The sequence below is a fragment of the Seriola dumerili genome, unplaced genomic scaffold (genome assembly GCF_002260705.1).
Source record: "Seriola dumerili isolate Sdu_G_001 unplaced genomic scaffold, Sdu_1.0 BDQW01000110.1, whole genome shotgun sequence".
NCBI lineage: Eukaryota > Metazoa > Chordata > Actinopteri > Carangiformes > Carangidae > Seriola > Seriola dumerili.
Genome location: NW_019174365.1, coordinates 4,167,281 through 4,188,635, shown reverse-complemented (window position 1 = coordinate 4,188,635; position 21,355 = coordinate 4,167,281). Strand labels below are relative to the sequence as shown.

Genomic DNA, 21,355 nt, shown 5'->3' with positions numbered 1-21,355 from the left:
TCATTAAACTGTAATTCATATGCTGAAGTATATTCTTACGATGCTATAATATTCAATGAATGAATGAATGAATGAATGAATGAATGAATGAATAAATAAATAAATAAATAAATAAATAACTTCTTTATATGATTCATTGTCAGCATTAATGGTAGATCACTCTGCTGTCAAAGAGCAATGACTGACAGCGACAACCTACCGTGATCGTGGAAATTATTAACATGCAGCCTAGACTCTAATTTGATTGGTTACTACAGTTGGGGGGTGCGGCAGTTAGATTACATACCGCTCCTTCATTGGCTCAGGCGTTCAGTTACTCCGGGCAAACCGTGTCCCCCTCGTCTAAGGTAGTCTGAGTGGAGAAAGTAATGAAGATGGAAGGAGCCGATGTTGTTGAATTATTGAGGAGATTTATAGAGTAGAGAACTAATAGCTGTTTACGCGTCTTGTCGGAAGCACAGAGGACAGCGATACCAGGATATTGACAGATAGCATGCCAGTAAGTAAACTAACTTCCCCAGTTTACTTGGTGTCGCGCCTTAGCCGCGCTAGCTAACTAGCTAATATGTAAGCAACCGTAGTGACAGCTCGAAGTCATTCAGCAAGCCGAGACAGAGAGTGTGACGGCAGAGGATAAATTTACAGCCTCTGGCTGATACTGGTTAAAAAATACATTGGAAATAACCAGGATGGCAGGGAAAGCTAATGTTTGTCATTGAGCTACCAGTGCGTTCAGACAGAATTTCACGTTGTTTAACTGGAAACTGTGTTACCAGTTGTCAGGGTGGTAAACTAGCTGATTAGCAGTGCTCAAGGACAGGTATAGTAATTAGTTAAATCAGCTAGATACCATGACGTAAAACATCAGTCGAGATGAAAAGGCTGTCCAACACGTTAGGTTAACGAGCTTTTCATAGCAACCATTTTGCTGCTGTAGAAGACTAATCTAAAGACTTTGTACTCGACTTTAACTGCTGTGTTTGTGTGTGTGTGTGTGTGTGTGTGTGTGTGTGTGTATGTATGTGTATGTATCTGTGTTGTCTGTGAGGACTTTGGTAAGATACTTGTAAAGATCCTCAGGTGATATTCCTCTGTGCATGTGTCTGTCAGTCAGTTTGGCAGTCACTGCAGACTGGTATTTTAGATAATGCGTTGTTAGGATTTTTCTAAATGCTATCATGTGATGCAGCTTTCCTCCGTGCCACTCAACTATTTGAGGGGTTTCCTGTATGAGGGGGACAGTGTGAAGCTTTGCCGCAGAGCCCCATGGCAGCCCTGCTGTATGACATGAACTCCCTCACTACTGCACATGCTGTCAGAACTTGAAAAACATTTGTTTTACACTCTGTCCTTCACTAAGGCTGCGCTCCTGGTGGTGTGCTAGTTGTTGTTCAAATAAGCTCTTACTTGTGGCTTGATTCATTGGTTGTCCTTTGCTTTACATATCCATGTTTGCCTTTGTCATAAGGGAGGTTTTCCCCTTAGCAATAGATGTGTTTGTTGTGTGAGTGATCCTGTACTGTTAAAGTGGTGTCATTCGGGTGTGGATGTGTGTGAGTGCACGCGTAAAAAGTATGCGCAGGCTTGTTAATGTGCGGCGTCTGTGGCTGCTAGTGTCTCAGACCTCTTAATGCTTTTTGACGGGGAAGCCCGGCAGGTCATGGAGCAGGAAGATCACACTGGCTCTGCTGTCATCCAGCATCATAGCTGGAGTCGCCCATGCCTACAGTTTCATGAGCAATTTGAGCAGTGAAAACTGTTTCAATCCCTGCCTCTCTAATTTTGCACCTGCATATGCAAACAGAGTATAGGTGAAATACAGATGTTAACTTACCCAGCCAAAGTATATTCTTGTAGACATAGATACCAGTAGATGTAGCATACTTTTACTTCTATGAAAAATCTTTTTGAAAGACAGCAAGCTAATTATTTGCTCCAAAAGTGGTATTTGAATGTGAAATTCTAAGGCTGAATATTGATAAATTATGAGAGAGCTATTTAACTGTGACAACAAAAGTTGCTTGCTGTGATAGAGAGAGAAAAGGGAAAGAGAGAATGTTAAAATTGAAAAATTAGTGATATTAATCATTGGTCTCTTCAAGCTCATTTGCTGCAGGAAGATAAGGGAGTTGGATTGGTGAGAGGAGGGACGAAGATGCATCACTGGCTTAGAGGCAACGGAGAAGAGAGCGTAGGCTGCTATAAGAGGATTCCTCCCTGTCAGATCTCTCTATCTGTCTCCCTCAGCAGCAAAAACCACACACACAAACCAGACTCTGTCATGTCTGCTTAGCTCCAGGCAGCCCTCCTGTTTGTGTGTAAAAGAGAAAGAAAGCAGAAGAAAAGCAGAACCACCCCCCCCCCCCCCCCCCCAAAAAAAAAAAAAAAAAAAGCTATAAGCAACCTGCTTATTGAAGAAGACCTGAGGGGAGAGCAAGGTGGGAGGCAATGATGCAACAGGGTTAACCACAGGCCAAGCTAGTCCAAATAAAGAAGATGGCAACAGACAGCGTGAAAAAGATTTGATGTAAACTGAAGAGAGATGTCAAACAAAATGCTAAAGTCCTAGGAATGGACCAGCAGTGTAAATGGCTCTTAGCAGCGCTGGTGAAGCTGTGAGCTCTGGGCATGTTAGAGGCTCTGCCCTTTATGACCACAATTATATAACCAGACTCCACCGTGGACACCCCACAGCTCCTCAAAATAGTTCCCTAACGGCTTTTGCATCAATTCAAGCTGAAATGAGTGTGTGTAGTCACAGATTGAGCTTGTTGACTGGCCCTAGGTTGGAGATTCAGCGGGAAGGCAAGTTTCTATAGTTCCTGATTCTGACTTTGGTCAGCACGGTTTAACAGTTATTAGTGGTTTGGGTGTGTCTGTAGAAAAGTTGAGTCAGCTGTGGAAACATGAGCTAGTTTAGGTTCATTTCAGCTCGGCTTATGTGATCTATTTCACAACTCCCCGTCTCCGTATAGCTTTCATTCCTTGAGGGATTAGTAATCAGCCTAACCAGGCTTGCACCCTGTATCACAGGAAAAAGCAGCTGGGGCAGCTCTGTTGCTCTCAAAACCACCCACTTCATCTATCTCTCTGCTTTCTTTCTTCCCTCCATTCAGAACTTCATTGTTATTGGCCCACTCACTTCCTGAAAAAAGAGAAGGCTCCAAAGCATGTGTGTAATAGGAAATGAGGTAATCAGCAGGGAGGGATGCATGCGTTTGTGGGTGTCCCCCTGATTCATTCTCACTTGGGCTAGCTTCAATTCTCTCTCTACCAGATTTCCCCGACAGGTATGTTCTCATTTCACCACCGAGCACCGGAGGACACTCTGAGTGTTGATAGTGCCGGTTGCCTGTAGTTTTTGTAATAATCCATGTTAAGACATTGGTTCTGTATTGTGTGTTTGCCTCAGGTGTTTTGTGGTAACTCTGTCAGGACATGCAAGCACACTTACAGCAAGGATTAGGAATGTAAACTCAAATGAGACCTGTTTGTGTTGGAAGAAGTCTTCAGAAGCTCATTTAGACTGCCTGTCGTGTGTGTGTGTGTGTGTGTGTGTGTGTGTGTGTGTGTGTGTGTGTGTGTGTGAGTGTGAGAGAGAGAATTTAAAGCAGAGGCGTGGGTGGAACGAACTGTCAACTTTAGCTAGCTCACAGGAACAAGTTTTGTCAAATGAGACATTGAATAAACACACACACACACACACACACACACACACACACACACACACACACACACACACACACACACTTGTGCAATGTATGACACATCTTATGTTGCGTCATTCCATCAAGTTGTTAGTTCCATCAGAGCTTTGCATTGGTGAACAACCCAGGGTGCCACAGCTAGGTTACGGAAACACATTGGTTAGACCTATTTCTTATTTAGATCAGAGAGGGGAGTGTTTATTGTGTGTTTCTCTGAGCCTGGGAGGTTGCCAGGGGCAGCGCAGGTAGAAACCTAATGAACTCTCCTTATTTATCGACTCTACGGTCTCTCTCTTCTTGAGTTATCCATCCCTTGGGTTGTCATACATTCCTTTTATCCCTCACCTCTGTACACGTCCATTTATCTCGGCCTCTATTCATTTAGCCATTGATCTCTGCTCTATTCATCCTCCTGCTCTCTCTGCCTCTCCCTCTCCTACATTTGTCATGCACTTCTTCATCACTTCACTGGGTTTATACTTGTGCCTGTCAAGCCTGCTCAGCCACTTATCCTTAAAACTGGTTTATCCATGTGTGTGTTTGTGCTGGTCAATGTGGTTGAGCTGCACAGAAGAAGCTCACCAGCTGCTGTATCATTTGTGTGTTCTCTGGCTTGTATCGATTTCTTTCATGATCTGTGAGTCTGTAATGACAGAGAGGGCTAACAAATAACATAATTACACTCTGTAGTGTACTCCCAGGGGAATTAGTTTTCTATTTTCCTCCACTATTTGCTTTTATCTGTCTGCAGTGTGTCAACAGTGCCTAAAAAATTCTCAAGACAGAGCATTATGTGCTTTTTGTTCCAATTTCTCTTGAGGTTGGAATGCTGTTTCAGATTGAATCCTCTCCATTTTCATGGACGAGTAGCTCCAATTATGGGTTTTTAGTGTGTTCATCTTAGCTAACATCATCTCCCAAAAAGCCTTTCATTCAACAGGAAATTTATCAGCAAGTATTTTGGTATGATATTTTCTTCTTTCTTCTAAACTGCAAATAAAAACAACACACAAAAGTTGTGTTTACATTCAGTGTTACTCACCAAAACGCATTGAGTGAACCCCTCAAGGTCTGACAAATGTGATGAAAGCATTTCCTTCCTCATAACACATTTTGCCACAGAAAACTTTTTTTTTTTTTTTAACATTTTGAAACCTACATTGTTTACACCCATGTTTGTTTGCTGGCAGTCTTCATCACTTTCGTTTTTGGCGCATTGCTCTGTTAGCACAGCATGTTGCCACCACCTGTAGATCAGTGGGACAGTGTGAAACCATTGGCAGAGATGTGTATTGCGTCACCCAAATGTGCATGCAAGTGCTTCCTTGTGCTTGTCTACAACAAAAGCAAACAGGGACCTACTGCTCTATAGGGTTACTAGTGGTCAAAAACTCCACAGTAAATAATGTGATGTAAATAATCGATAGCTACAAGCCTACACAGTATGATATTATCTTGCTAATTAGATTAGTAGAAAAAGATTTTCATTTTGTTCAACACATACATAACCGGTGAAAATAACTTAATGGTACAATGCATGATGAGGGCAGTAGATGTGCCATTGAATTTGTTTTGTTTTGGTTTTTTTTTAACTCTGTAACCACCATGACTGTCGCTCCTGTCCAGTCAATGACAGCATGAAATGTTGACTTATTTACCTTTTTTTATTGTGTAAAAATCTTAAATGCTGACTTTTGAATCTTAATATTTTTTGCACCCTCTACGTGTATCTACCAAAATGATTTTAATAATACAAATAATTTACACTAACTTTGTACCCAAGTGTCCAACCGCTTCTGCTGCTTTTGTGTCGCTGCAATTTCTTTCTTGCTTGCTGCTGAGGTAGAAGGCAAATATATCAAATGAGTAGGTGGCGTGGCAGGCGGCTGCTGATTTTGGTCTTCAGGTATCTTTTTCTGGATACAGATGATGCAGATGATACAGATGTCTTACCCCAGATGCCAGTGTGGACAGAGTGGATGGGTTGAAAGGGACTCTGTAGGAGGAGAACCCATCCTCTCACAAGACTGACTCATCCACATTCTAATCACAGCCTTTATTTTATTTTCATGTATTCAGTGAGCATGCCATTAAAACGCACATGCTGGCTTTAGACAATGCTGTCCTCCTTGTTGTCTTCACCAGCATGGCCTCCACAAAGGACTAATTTCTCTAAATGGAAGCTATTCTGCTTTATAATCCTTCCCCATTTCATGAGTCACTGGCTCCCCTCCCCCCCGTGTCATTTCTGTCATTGGTACAGTCCATAAATAGACACCTGGCTACCATGGAGAGACCAAGCACCAGTATCATACAAAATATAATAAAAGCATTTGGATGTGTGAAAAGACAGATTAGGAGGCAGGGAAGATGGGGAGAGAAAAATGATGTTGTGTGGGAGGATGAGCAGAGGGACAGAAGAGGCTAAGCAGGGACAGGGAAGACGAAAAACAATCAGAAACATGCACATGCATTATGCATACATAAATAGAGTAAATTTTGAGTATATACAGTTTGCATGCCATTGGGTTAGAGGGTATTTGTTTGAGTTCACTTCCAGAACATGTTTGAAATATTTTCTTTCACAGGCAGCCTGTTCATCAGCTGAAAATCTAATACTTCTTTGTGTGTGTGTGTGCGTGTGTGTGTGTGAGAGTGTATGTGTGTGTGTGTGTGTACGTACGTACACGTGTTCCACCAAGTGACATGTTGGAAGTGGAAGAGTTTTGAAAGGTGAAATTAAGCTATCTTCAGCTGAAATCTAAGCGCATGTTGTGTGTACATAGAAGGACTTCTTCCTCTTTCTCTTTTTTTATTTTATTTCTCAACTTCTTTTACCAGACATACCAAACATGGACTCTTTTTCTGCATTCAACTGCCAATTCAGCCTAGTACTTGCAGTTTCAGAATGCAGACACGACAGAGCACAGAGCACAGACATGGCATACTCCGCAGTGAAAACAGAATACTAGTTGATAATTAATCAGACATGCAAAGAGACGGTGTCGTCCTCCTCCTCCTCAGAAAGCATACTATAGGTCTCTGGTCAGTCGGCTGCATTGTCTTAGCCATTCATGGTGTCAGTCTCAATGCATAGTTGGTTTAGGTGATGTCAGTACGTGGGAAGACTTAGACTGAAACTACAGGTTATTTTAATTATCAGTCAATCTGTAGATTGTTTATTAATTTATTATATGTTTATTCTATAGAATACCAAAGTGAAAGAAGGCCTTAACAATTTCCCAGAGCCCAAGGTGACATCTACAATTTGCTTGTAATGTCTTAATGTCCAAACATAAGGTGTAAAATGACATGAAACAAGATAAAAAAAACCTTAAAATTGTTACATTTGAGAAGCTGGAACCAGAGAATATTTTTAGCGACTCCAGTCAGGCTAAGAATGGCAATGTTCTGTCCGATGAACGGGCAGTTGACCACTTTGGACCAAACTGAAATAACAACAACTAAAAATAATACAACTATTGTTTGGATAGCTATGAAGATTTGTGGAGATATTTATAGTCCCCTGAGGATAAATCGTAATGACTGGTGATCCCCTGACTTTCCATCGAGCGCCACCAGCAGTTATTGGTGAGGACAGTGTGGTTTTCTTCACAATGAGCATTTTACAACCTCTCAGAGCAGCTAGTGGGGCTGTAGACTAAGTCTTGCTGCTTCATAAACAACTAAATCTATTAGTTGTTCATTTCATCACAAGGGATGATTAATTGATTGGGGATGTGCATTGTTTCTTGGTTACATGATTGATTATTCATAAGAGACAAGAAGATAGGGTAACATTGGAGGTTCACTGGAAAAGAGGCTACATGCATACAAGTGGAGTGTCTAGATAAGGGAAAGACAGGAGCCAGGATGCAGACAATATAAGTGCTGGGATGATGGGATGGGACAACCAAAATAACAAGCAGGGATGGAGGAAGCAGAGAAGTCATTTCACCATGAGTAAATGTAAGCTAAAGCAGTTAAGAGCCTCTTTTTCTGTCTGTCTCCATTTAAAGACGTCTGAACTGTACAGCCTGTTCAACAAGCATCTAAATCTTGCTGTGCCACAGTTTTTTTTTTTTCCTCATCAGTGCTTCGACAGTGAAGCCAGCCAGGATTCTCTGTGTGGGTGATTTTCGATATGCCAGCCTGAGTTGAGAATAGGTTAGGTACTTGCTGCAGAGGTGTGTGTCTAGAGAGGAATGAGAGGGAAACGGGAGGAGAGAAGGGGGAAGGAGAGACTTGTGCTTCTTTGTGGAGTATTGACGCCTGGAGCGTGTACATTCACTGTGCACCACTGCCATGGCATTGTTTGCCACTTCTAATAGAAGATTTTTATCAGGATACAAAACAATAGAAGGCTAGCAAACATGAAAAGAGCCTTGTTCAAGCTGTAATTGCTTTTTCGTGTGTGTGTGTGTGTGTGTGTGTGTGTGTGTGTGTGTGTGTGTGTGTGTGTGTGTGTGTGTGTGTGTGTGTGTGTGTGTGTGTGTGTGAGACAGAGAGAGAAATTGCTCTATATATTTGTTATGTGTCAATAATTATGACAACTGTGTGTTTATACAGTATGTTTTTCTCTCTTAGGTAGAGGTGACTCCACTGCAGATGAGGGAACATGTTGGCTATGGACCAAGGAGTGGTGGAGGAATGGCTGTCAGAATTTAAGGTACCGCTTTACTGTTTGTGTGTATGTGTTTATGTGCATGGGTGCAAAAAAACATTGTTAAAAAGCACGCACCCACGATCAGTGTGCAGTACAATCTCTGCTGCTGCATTTTGGCAGAATGTCCTCCACACATGTAAACAAACAGTCTCTGAAGTGCTTTATTCCCAGAAAATCGCACGCTCCTACTCAAACATGAGCACTCAATGATACTTGACTGCTACCAAAGCCCGGGCTTGGTGAGGTGTAATGAAAGAGCAGATGAGATTTTCCTGTGTGAACATATGATGACCCATCTGTCATCCACTCTCAGTGAAGTTGACCTCTAAATGCAACCAGATCAATGTGACTAGCGGCTTCTTTAGACTAGAGTTGTTCCAATATTGATACCAGTATCGGAAATGCCTTCGATGCTGCCTAAAATACTGGATTGAATGGGCGAGTATGCAAGTCTATGCACCGACCCAATACCACGTAATGTATTGATAAACTTTATAGTTTCACACCCAAATAAAACAGCAGTTTTCCCAGAAATCAGTTCTTCGCCGCTCCAAAACAGTAGCCTACACAGGAAGTTGTGCTGTGCAGCCACTCGCAGCTACTGTTGGAGAGCAGTGAAGAAGAATTGATTTCTGGTAAATGGCTGAACGTTGGCTGAGGTCATTAATATGCGGACCGAAGTCTGGGTCCAGACCCAGTTGCTGTCCTATCCGGACCTAACACCTATAAATGATTGAAAATTATTAAATTTATTAAAGTTTCTGTTTTAACTGGTGCAGCTTTTCTAGCCTTTAAGGCAGTGGTCACGTGATGCTACTTAGCCAATCATTGCAACTCGTCAGTGAGTGCCACACACAAACACACACACACACACAGCGAGATGAGATGCGAGACAGCTGGAGAAATAAGTCGGAGAACCTCAGCATATGACAGTTTGCAGTAGTAGGCTACAACAGTTTAAATTCTTTTTACATATGTTGTCAAGTATGAAAAGACGCAAAATCAACACTGTAAGCAGATTACTTGATTCTATAAGCAAATGTTTAAAACAGCATTTGTATAAGAATGATTCTGTCCCAAGCTTTTGATCCATATAAACGTTTGATCACTGTAACTGTGATCACCATAAGCGGTTTCCACTGTAAAAAGAGATTTTATGGCATTCATGTATTTGCTCAGTATGTTTTACAAAGGGTTTAAGCTGAGCCATGCCTTACAACAATGACATCAATCATATCACATTCATACAGGTTTAGTAGTATGCTGTTAAGTTTTTTTTCTCATTGGTATTGGATTGGTATTCTGTAATGAAAAAATGAGATCGGAACATCTTTACTTTAGACATTATCATTCTGTCTCTGCAAGCCTTACATGCTGTCATTGGCTGCAGTTACAACATATTTGATGTATTGTTACATTGCTTACTCTCGTTGATGCTTGTTTTTTTCATTCAGCATCGGTCATAATATTAGGCAGATTTATTGCCTTAAAATGATATCTGTGTATCCTGGACTTCATAGGTGCCAAGCTTGAACAGATCACATTTAGGCAAATGTTTGGCTATTCCATAGTCCCCTCTCAAATGACCATGCTGTGTTATTCTTAGAGTACTGGTTGGCCTTAGGTCAGTACTGTATCAAACTTCAACTGTTTGTGTGTTTTTCAGACCCTCCCTGACAGTGCTGTATCCAACTATGCCGCCTCACTGAAAGACAAAGGTGCTCTGGTCCCCGCGCTCTACAAGGTCATCCGAGAGAACTACAGCGACGTATGTACACACACTGTAATACATTTGTTCATGTAAGCAGACCACACAACACTTTTGAACAACACTTTTAGTATTTTGTCATGTTTCCAGGCCCATGACTGTTTTATACACATCATTTTACAGACTCCTGATTATCTTATGTTGTTTTTGTCTTACTGTCCTTTTGGTTTATTGATCTGTCTGACTGTCACACGCATTGTGAATCCCATCCTTACATTATTGAGGAACCATAATTGCCAAATACAAAATTTGATACAGTTGCAGTTGTTGCCTGTGTGTGCATGATTTTTGGGTTATCTGTTCTCCCCAGTTGCTGGAGCCAGTGTGTCACCAGTTGTTTGAATTTTACCGGAGCGGTGAGCCGCAGCTGCAGCGTTTCACGCTACAGTTCCTGCCAGAGCTCCTGTGGAGCCTCCTGTCTGTCAGCGCAGCCAGAGACCCCCACACCTCCGGCTGCATCGAGGCCCTGCTGCTGGGCATTTACAACCTGGTAGGTGGGAGGATGAAGGTGATTGTGTGTGTATGTGCCTGCATGCGTGTGCATTAAATTTTCAATACCACATTCTTATGTAACAGCTGATCCTTTTTTATTTATTATCAGTAAAAGAGAGCTGCTGTTAATAACAATAAAACCTTTCCAGTGTGATGAGTGCAAAATAAGGAAAACACAAAGAAAAAAGTCCTTGATTCAAGTGGGTGTAATCATGCAGTTTCAGAGACTGGGGACTTAACCCAACTTAACTGGGATCTGTGTTATTTGTTTTAAACGATATCTTGATGCCCTCTCTGCCTTGCTAGATAGCTATGCATGGGGAGGGACAGAATTTCAATGCACATATACAATATGGATGGGTTGCTTCTTGCAAATGCCATTAAACTTCCCACAGAGAGTTGCCAGCGCTAGTAATTATTAAAGTGTGTTGAGTTCTGTTTTCATCCATTCTCGCTGTGGATGATCTATTTATCAGCAAAGTGCAGTGTCCCCTATCTTCCTCTCTGAATAGCAGAATAGGTCAGCTGTCACTCAACACACTGCTGCCTCCCATTAATCTTTTTGACATTAACATGTCCACAGGGGACACCAAAACCCTGGAGATTGTGCGTGCATTTTCACACAATGTATGCACAAACACACACACACACACACACACACACCAGCAGAATGAGTGGGGAAACGCAGACCCTGAGGTCCACACACAGATGCCCACGCATAACAGATGAGTGTGCTTGAAGAGATAAGCACACACTCTTCAGAGGTTTATGGCACACACAGGAAAAAAAAGCTTCTGTTTTTCTCGCCTACAGAAACATTTTTTCTTTGTCTTCCTGTCTCTTTCTTTCACAGGAAATAGTTGATAAAGATGGACAAAGTAAAGTGTTATCTTTTACCGTCCCTTCCCTCTCCAAACCATCAGTGTACCATGAGGTGAGAAACACACACAAGTGCACACAGATCTTTTAATTTGCTTTTGTAGAAATGTTCAATGTAAAAATGTCATCCTCTCACCTCCAGCCTTCAACCATCGGCTCCCTGGCCCTCACAGAAGGGGCTCTAGCCAATCACGGGCTGAGCAGGGTGGTGTACAGCGGGCCACACCTGCAGAGAGAGACCTTCACAGCACAGAACAGGTAAAAAGGCTCGATGGGCGCACTTGTTTAAAGTCTCCAGGCCGGGCGGGGATTTGTCAGCAGGGAGGAGATTGTGCTCGTTTTAAAATGGGCAGGCTGTCAGTCTGCCTGCTTAGAATTGGCAGCAAATGCCAGCCAGCCACCAAAATAGAAACACACACGAAAGAGGATGTGCAATCTGACAAAGAAGCACTGACAAGTTGTGATGATGTGTTAAAAGAAAAAGGTTATTGACTATTGACGTATTTATGAGCTTTTGAACGTCTTATCCTCAGACTGTGGTGATGGTGAGTTTAGCTGCTGCCAATTATTTTATGCATGGTGTGTTTGCTTCAGTGGTGGCCTGTGGCAGCTGTCTTTGTATTGTTGCATTTGAAGTTTTTAGATGGCTGTTAGGGTTTCTTAAATTACTGTAATGAGGCTGTACTGCAGCCAGACTCTGAAGGTCGAAGGTTGAACATCCTCAACTTTTTTTCAGTCCTATTTTCTTACACCATTTCAGACTGACTGGCTAGATAATTAAAAATAGGTGACGAATGTTTTATTTTTAGCTTGAAGAATTTTTATGTGACAAAACAAGTCTGGCTGCTTTTTTAAGATCATGCAGAGATAATATCTCAGTCTCCTTTTTTGGACTGTTTGTATCGACAGTGTGGATGGAAGCATAATTGCCTCTATAAATGTCCGCTGTATAATGTTATACGCTTTGGTTTGTCATGTTGTGATGTGGTTGGAAGAGAGACATGCTATTTTAAGTGTGTGTTTATGTTGTTGAGATTTGAGGTGCTGACCTTCCTGCTGCTGTGCTACAATGCTGCTCTCAGCTACATGACCTCCACCTCCCTCCAGTCCCTCTGCCAACTCAGCTCCAGGTAAAGCACAAACACAAATGCACAGACATCTCACCATATCTCAACCTACAGTAGCAACCCATGGGTCACCTTGTTATGAGGCCTTGAGGAATTAATACACACACACACACACACACACACACACACATATCATACTTTGTGACCTTTTTGTCACTTTCTTCATTGCTGATATTTTTAAGTACACTTCTTGCAAACACACACACACACACACACCCACACACACACAGAGTTTTGCAAGCTCTTGCTTATCTGATCCTCTTATAGACTTTGCTGCCAGCGAGAGCCAAGATACCGCTATTTGGCAAAGAGCTGTGATGTACACACATCCAAGCTCAACCCAGTGATTTTGGTAATCTGCCAACTGCAGCTGAGCATTGGGCTGATAAGCACAGAGCGAAAGAGAAGTCATCAGTTTTGATTTCCCCTCGACAGTTTGCTGTGTATCTGCTGTGTACAGTGTATATAGCAACTCCTGCAGCTTCAACAGGTGCCACCTCAGTTTAAGTTGTTTCCTCTTTGTTGCAAGTTGTATGAGACCATTTGAAAATAATTAACCATCTACTGTTTATGCTCCGATGTTATTCAATACTTTCAAGTGTTATGGGTTGTAAATCATGAATAAATAATATATAGAATTCATTGTATGCAGTATGTGCGTGCGTGCATGTTTATAATCAGCCATTAATTGTTCATTGTTGAGTTTTATATCTGCTTGTCACAGAGAAGTAAATTGCCTTAATGGAAGTGCCGCCAAGCTGCTCAGTTGAGTCGTTTCCCAGCTTGAAGTTTCCCTACTTCACTGATACAAACTTCCCTATTGGGTTTTTATTTGTTGTCCTCCAGGGTGTGCATATGCGGTTACCCACGGCAACAGATACGACGCTACAAAGGCATTAGCACGCGGCTGACAGTCACGTCAGAGTTCCTGGTTCAGCTCATCACGGGCATACACTACGCCTTGTGAGTGTTCACACATGGCTGCACACACAGCCAGACCAACGCAGCACAGCCTCACTGTTTCAACTTTTCATTTGTCATGTCTTACATTTCAAGTCTCTGTAATGCCACAACTTTTCTTACACACTCTTCATTTTGAGTCTCAAAAAGGATTAATCTGCTGTCTCAACCAATATCTACCATTGTGTATGTGCCCGTGTGAAGGTGTAATGGGGAAGTTGAACTGGGATCGAAAGCACTGGATGACGTTCTGTATCGAGCCCAGCTAGAGCTGTTCCCTGAGGCTCTACTGGTGGGTACAATGATATTTTTCTGCTACTATCACATCTCCCTCTACTCTGTGTGTGTGTGTGTGTGTGTGTGTGTGTGTGTGTGTGTGTGTGTCTGTCTGTCTGTCTCTCTGAGTGTCTGAGAGAGCATGTGATTTAGACGCACATGCTGGCTTGTGGTTTTGATTCATACACGGCACACTATGCTGTATTGTGTTGGTCTGTGTGTGTGTGTGTGTGTCAGAGACTGCAAGCAGAGTGTAATCCCACTAGATTATTTACATGCTTTCCTCTCTGCTCCGTTAAGCTGTAATCCTTGAGGTCCAGGGAGTAGGGGATTGAACCTGAGGTCACAGTATTACTACACAAGTCAAGGTGTACTCTTCTACAACAATCAAAACACACAATATTAAGAATGGTGTTGGAGTTTAAAAAATGTTTTTAAAATAAAGAAACAGCTTTGTGGATAAATGCCATGAACACACACAGTCGACTGTGGAAGGGTTCACATATCAAATACGTCCAGTGCGTGTTTGCGTGTTTGCTTGCTGCAGTGGAATGCACCAGGTGGCTGCTAGCTTAGCATAACTTGGTGACGTCTCCCTCATGAGACCAATGTGTTGCAGCCACACAGACAAAAGACATGTTGTGTGGTGATTATGATGCTGTCTACCTCATGTTACCTACTCAGCTGTTACATGATCATTAGCGCAAGTGCTGCTTGAGAATTTCCAGTGAGAGCAGAGGTTATTATATCAGGACTTGTGAAATAGTGTTATATAGAGTTAAGTACAAAGCCTCGTTTGTTTGATCTTATTTCACTAGTCTGTGTAACTCAGTCAGTTTGTGCTAAGCTTTTAGTTTGATCCCTCGGCATAAATCTGGTAGAAATGGGATTATTGATCAGGTGTCATTGGTTCAGTCACATGATCTGAACTTCATTCTGACTTAGTGGTATCAGTAATGCTGCTTTTACAGACACTGTGAACTGCGCCAGTACTTTTACACTTGGATCTTTTTTTGTGATTTTTTGCGACAGACAGCTATTTTTCTGTAGTTTTACTTGCTACACAGTACTACTATGTTTTCACTGATGCAAATGCCCAGCAGGCAAAACTATAAAAAGACACTTTTTGTAAGCAAGAGTTTTGGTAATGAGCAGTCAACTGCATAAAAAAGGCTTCTCTTCTGTGTTTGTCTAAGGTTATGTCATATATCTAAAACTAGAGCTCCACAATTAATCGAAAATCAAAATTGCAATATGGCAAATTGCAGGAGATGCATTTTTTATTTTTTTTATTTGATAAAGATAAAATGTGTCACAACACACCAAAAATAAGCATTGTGGCGCAACAGAGATGCCCCGGACTGCAAATCATATTCTCCAGATGTAAGGGAACATGCTTCTTTGGTATAAGCCCCAACAAAAATCACATCATCATCATTTTTATACTCCTGACAGTGAAAATGAAATGTAAAAATTACCATTCCAACTGAAATCGTGACTCCTATCATGATCGCAATCTCTTCCAAAATATTTTTTGCATATCGTTCAACCCTATCTAAAACTGATTCTTCCTTATTCTTTTTTGTCAGTTTTGAAAAATAAAAAAATGTAAATATAATGTCACAACTTGTAGAGTGGCTACCATTCTTCGAATGACCTGAATCGATACAGATGAGTGTGTTGAAATTGTGACAGTGTCTCGGTGTGAACCTAATAAAAATACATAGTAATTTCATTTGAGTTTGTGTTTGCAAGCAACAAAGAATGAAATAATTTGGGCTGGTTGCTAACCTTTGAGTGGGCTAGTTCAGCTTCTCACTGGTGGAGGGCTGTTGTCTTCCAAAACGTTGTAATTAACAATTTTTTTCTGCTTCCCATCGCCCTCAGGTGGGTAATGCCATCAAGTCGTCACTGCACGGCGCAGCACTGAAGAGTAACAACAAGGAGGGTGCACGAAGTATCCAGGTGGAGATCACACCCACCTCCTCCAGGATCTCCCGAAATGCTGTCACCTCCCTCTCTATCAGGGGACACCGCTGGAAGAGACACGGTGAGACGCATAGGCAGGGAAAAAAAGCGAGATGTAGGGACATATCTATCGGACGTCAAGTCACTGGAACATATGAGCTCTCACACACACGTTTCACATGTTTCTGTAATCATTTTGCAATCACATTTTTGTGGGGTAATAAAAAAAAATTAGAAGTTTGTTTGAAGAACAAATCCATGCCAAAGGAGAGAGCATGAGGTTTAGATCAACTCATTTCACCATATCATTTCACTGTCCTACAGTCACTGTGTACAAGTGTTGTCATCTTTCAGCTCCCAAGCCCATAGATCGCATTTCCTCAGCTTGCTAGCCAGTGCTGTCCATCTTCTTAGAATCTCTTCATTCAAAACCATGATTTCCTTTCTGATCTGTTAGGATTTATCCAACTTGATGGCAATACAGAGTCAGGTGAGCATTCACAGTTTGAGGGTGGTCAGAGAGATGCAGAGAGATGCAGCCAGACAAAGAGAGAGACAGCGCAGCACATGAGCCTAATTTGACAGATAGGAGAAGACAGGAAACCAGAGAGCAGGTAGGGTATTCATAGTATTATATCGATGAGTTGCAGTGTGCAGTATACACTTTTAATATGTCATGTTTTATGTAGTTTCTTATCTGTGCCAAAGAAAATATATAATATTTAGATAACCATAGAACAAAGGAAATTTCGCCATCACTGACTCTTCAGAAGCACACAATAAAAGACAGTCTGTGGTTTAGGATTAAGAGAGCCGCTCTCTTTTCCTAGAGTACAGATGAGGCAGGTAAATTACAGCCTTCAGCTAGTTTAATGAGTGGGTTCCATCTCGAGCCTAATTACCCTTTTTCATCTCATGGATCCTGCTCATTGATGCTCTTATCAGAGCTGCTTGTTTATGCATAGAGCTTTTGTTATGAGCAGATGATGTAGGAAAACACTATTAAATATTAATTCACGTGTCACCGTCAGCGGTGACCTGTATGAAATGTGATTCCATTCAAATACTGTGGTCATATTCATCTCCATATAGCATGTATTTTGACCATGTGTTATGTTCTGATCAATATGATTTTTGTCTTTTTATTTTTCTGCCATTACATTGATTACCTCTGTGTGTCTTGTGTTACTGTGGTCATGTGTGCCTGTGCACATGGCCGTCTTTTTGTTTGTCACGTACGTGTGCATGATGTGTGTTTGTCTTGTCCGTGTGTGTTTGTGTGTGTGTGTGTGTGTGTACATATATATATGTCTGTGTATTGTCCCATTACCCCCGACATGCTCCCACACCACCAGAGTCCCAGGAGGTGAGTGTAGACAGTGAGGCTGCGCTGGGGGGCGTGGCTATCCCCGAGATCAGTGTGACAGGCGTGAGCGGCGAGCGAATGCCCAACGGAGACTCCCTAAGGCCACGCTCTGACGGTCGCACCCAGCCCGATGGCGACATGTTGGGCACCACCTCTGAGGTCAGCCTGGACCCCCGAGGTCATGACTCCGGCACGCGGGGTCAGGAGGTCAGGAGGCAGAAGTCTGTGAGGCGAATGGTGGAGAATGAGGGTTCTGGGTCGGCCTCCACAGGGAGGAGCCAGTACTAAGGTCCTGCCCCTCCTTCCCCCTGCCCCTCTCCCGGGGTAACCTAGGTAACCGTTTGTGGGGGGCGTGGTCTGAAAAGCTGCATGATGACTTCCCCTTTTACCTTTTTCACTGGGCTCCACCACCCTCTTCGCCTAATTGCACTATTCCTCTCATCTGTCTATCCTGATGTCATTCATTCATTTACTCTCTCCTTTGTGGCTAAAGCTTCCTCATGAAGACCTCCTGCTGAGATTCCTTAAAATCAAATTCATTTTTTACGATCTAACTGGATAGCAGATCAATATCCTAATAAAAATGCATAATAATGAAATGTGCTTGGCTTAATCACATAATAAAAAATGATGTGATGTGTTTATGTTGAGCAAAATTAAGTGGTTCCTATTTAAAGCAGAACATCAGTTAAACAAAGACCATAAACAACAGGTATAGGTATAAAAATAGGTTTATGACAGCACTGGTAACAGAAAGGCCTAATGACCTTGAATCAGAAAGCCCAGATATCTCTATTAGCAGTAGCAGAAGACTTCACTCTTCCAATGTTGTTTGGAGATCTAACTCCTGGGTTTTTACTGGAGGGATCAGTAAGCTTTGTGTCTCTTACAACACACCTCGGTACGCCTCGACACGTTACTCCTGGGTTGCACCTGGAGACAGATTACTTCCTTCTGACCAGTAGCTAGGAGCTGAGGAAAGATATGCAGGTCTTTGAATTATCTGAAGCAGAAGCTTGTCACAATGTTACATATGGACTTGAATCGGGCATCTCCTGATGTTGTTCTGAACAGGCTGAATCTGACCATAAAAATGATGATGATAAAAGAACCTGCATATCAGTCTGTTTACCAGCTGTTTACTGGTGTTCTGTTACAGTGATAGATCAAATCAGAAGTGTGCATTTGTGTGTGGTTGGCTACTTGGATGGGTGTGGATACATGCCTTGAAGATAGCAGAAAAGCTGTTAATGCGTGTGTGTGTCTTTAGAGTTAGTAAAGAGAAATGCATTTAAGGTGTACTTATCTGTGCCTTTGTTTGCCTTCCTTTACCTTCCCTTTGTGATCTTTCCTAGGCTTATGCTCTTAGACACTGTCCACTCCTGCCTTTGGGACAAAACATGCATTCCTCTGCCACTGATTATTGTCTCGCAGGTGCTGCTGGTTATCCTAACATGTGTGCTGTACTGGAAGTTACAGTGGCAAGATCTTGCTGAGGTTAAAGTGTTAAGGCGCCACCTGCTGGACAGTGACAGAGCTCCTCTGTCATCCAGCCAAACTTTCATGCAAAGAATACAGAATATATTCTTTTTAAACCATGTATTCTTAATAATTAAAATAAATAAATAAATAATAATAATTTGAATGGATCAGGTGGGCTGGATGACAGATGAGATGGTTGTATTTTTACTAACTCCTGTTTTTCATTTCATTGCTTGTTCTTGTCTCCATCCGTCCGTCTGTCTGTCTCACAGACGCAGTGGATCTGGGTTCCCCGGATGAGCTGATGGATATTTCGGAGGTGGATGAAGGGGTGTGGCCAGGCGGGGTGGGGCCTGACATGACCCCACCCACCATCACTATCAGCAACAGCGTCACCACGTTGAACCTGGGGGCCAAGGCCATGAAGAAGTGTCGGCTCGGCGGGCGCACCAGCAAGGACAAGGAGGCGGGCCCGCTAACAACAGGCCGGGCTGCCAGTGAAAACACAGAGCTGTCTGTCAAGCGACTGACGCTCACCTCCAGCCAATCAGTGCCCAAGGCAGGAGCTCTCACCAGCCTGACGCGCACCGCCAGCGCTGTCTTCTCCCGCTCCTTCGAGCAGGTGGCCAGCGGCAACGCCCCTCCCTCCAGCAACCACAATGCCTCCGAGGCTGGTCGCTACTCATGCAGCCTGCAGGAGGAAGGGCTGGGGTACTTGAGTCCCACGCCAAACCACACGCAGCGGTCTCCCAGCATCAGCGTGCACCTTGGCTCTGACCTTTGAACCCTCTGTGACTCCTGACTACCTGAACCCTCGCCTCGGACCCTGTACCTGTGACCTGGAACTCCAAGCCATGCCAACTGCAAAAGAACCACAAAGACATGAACAAACACTCCCACTGTTTCCTCTGTAACTCCATTTTAACGTCTTTGATTCTGTGTGGTGTAAACCAGCCTGCGGTCCTGCTCCATTCAGATATCCAGAGCACCATCAGCTCCTCTCCTCCAGAAGAGTCGACTCCTCTGGGCCTGATGGAGGCAGGATGTCAGGAATACCACTTCCAGCTTCACTGATTTTTAGTCGTGCACTGTTGCCGTGAAGTCGTGCCAGGACAGAACTGCACTCCCTTGCAGAGCAGCCTGTTGTAAAATGGGTGCACTTAAAACTCTCATTACTAAAAACTGTGTGGAAAAGTATTTGGAAAGTATTTTCATTGGCATTTGTTGCCCTGCATGGCTTGCCCATACATCCATCCTGACCTTGCCCAGGTTTGTCAGAGGGCAGATGTTGAGTATGTGTGAGCATGCTTGAGTGTGTGTACTGTATATGTGTATGTACAATTGTTTTTAGAATAAAGGCTGCTGATTGATACAATGAACAAGGTATGATTCTCCTAGCTGAAACAAGTGTTTCTACTACTTTTTAAAAAAAAAGAATACATCCCTTCCCATAGCAATACAAATTTCTCCTATTCAGTGTTTTCCATCTTTTGGGAAGATCACCTAAACTCCCTCTGTTCACACTTCTTTTTTTGTCATCAGTTACAGCTATGCTTCTTAAAAGAAAGTCCACATTCTTCCCATAAAACATCAGGAAAAACGACCACAAAATAATCAAGCCAGTGTGATAAGAATCAGTTCTTTATGTTTACATTTGCACAGTATTGTAATCATGATGGAGAAGCAATATTTGTGTCCTTCCCTCTCGCTCCTCTAGCACCTTCCTGAATTGCTGTGTATTTGATGGCAAAAATAAAAATCCAACTTCTCACAAATGACAAGGATGATTTTGATTTTGGGGACGATGGGTGTGTGTGATTTAAGTATTGAATTTTGCACTTGAAGGACAAGTGAGCTGTGTTTTCAACTTTGGTATTTTCTTATGATGAACAAGAGAGATTTGACTCTCAACTGTGGTGTTTTCCTGTGAGAGAGGGGGAGAGATAGATGCTTTGTTGCTCTGTACAGATTTCCACGTCTCTTGCACCTAGCCATGATCCAAAAATTTAAAAAAAAAACACCTGGACTTGCTGTCAACCTACATGCAGGAATATAAAATAGTACAATACCTCTGAGTAAAGTTTTGTTAACTCGAATGAAAGTGTAAATTAATTCCTGTGCTTTCTGCAGTGGGACAGCATTTGGGGCAACAAGGCACCCCCTCGCCCCCCCTCAGATCAACCCACCATTCCAGCTGTTTGTAGTACTTTGGTGATGTGTTTCCTGTGCCCCTCCTTGTTGTTCACAACATCATCATGTCACAAGACATGCTGATATTCTTGTACCAAAAAAATAAAGTTTAGAATAAATAAATCTCCACCCATCTGCTACATTCGGTGTCCTAAATCAAGTGTTCATGCTGCCCCACCCTCAAGCAAAAGTGTATTCTGTTGTCCGTGTACTAGAGCTGTCGAGTGTCCATGGCTTGATGGGACAATAACAATCATCGTGTTTCTGTATGTGGGTTTACAGAATGTGAATGGGTAAGCTCTTGTTGTACATCATACTGTTGTACTAAAGTTGATTTATATTGGCCTTTTATTTGTCTGAAGATAACTCAACTGCTACAACTTCTGGGAATAAAGTGTTTCTATATTTCACTTGTGTGCTCGGTTATATTTTCCTGTGTCTGCCAGGGAGCATCACCAAACACCTCAAAACATG

General features: G+C 42.5%; 1 protein-coding gene across 2 annotated transcripts; it reads left to right on the top strand.

Moving 5' to 3' along the window:
• Nucleotides 1–334: 334 nt before the first annotated feature.
• Nucleotides 335–21,263, top strand: fam126a (family with sequence similarity 126 member A). Of its 2 annotated transcripts, XM_022747536.1 has the most exons (12): nt 335–499; nt 8,295–8,376; nt 10,040–10,141; nt 10,452–10,631; nt 11,487–11,567; nt 11,655–11,770; nt 12,547–12,642; nt 13,486–13,602; nt 13,804–13,891; nt 15,763–15,925; nt 17,199–17,542; nt 18,964–19,049. In XM_022747536.1, exons 2-11 carry the CDS (start codon nt 8,326–8,328, stop codon nt 17,495–17,497), a joined length of 1,293 nt encoding a protein of 430 aa, XP_022603257.1. In that variant the 5' UTR covers nt 335–499; nt 8,295–8,325; the 3' UTR covers nt 17,498–17,542; nt 18,964–19,049. The 2 variants fall into 2 exon arrangements, with proteins under 2 accessions (XP_022603257.1, XP_022603256.1); XM_022747535.1 differs by lacking the exon at nt 17,199–17,542 and having other exon boundaries at nt 18,964–21,263.
• Nucleotides 21,264–21,355: the final 92 nt, after the last annotated feature.

What these genes read in the sequence shown, in the direction of transcription:
- fam126a (XM_022747535.1), top strand. Translation starts at nt 8,326, where the DNA reads ATGTTGGCTATGGACCAAGGAGTGGTGGAGGAATGGCTGTCAGAATTT. An exon ending in TCCGAGAGAACTACAGCGAC is followed by an intron (nt 10,142 to 10,451) that starts GTATGTACACAC and finishes TGTTCTCCCCAG; the next exon opens with TTGCTGGAGCCAGTGTGTCA. An exon ending in ACACCGCTGGAAGAGACACG is followed by an intron (nt 15,926 to 18,963) that starts GTGAGACGCATA and finishes TCTGTCTCACAG; the next exon opens with ACGCAGTGGATCTGGGTTCC.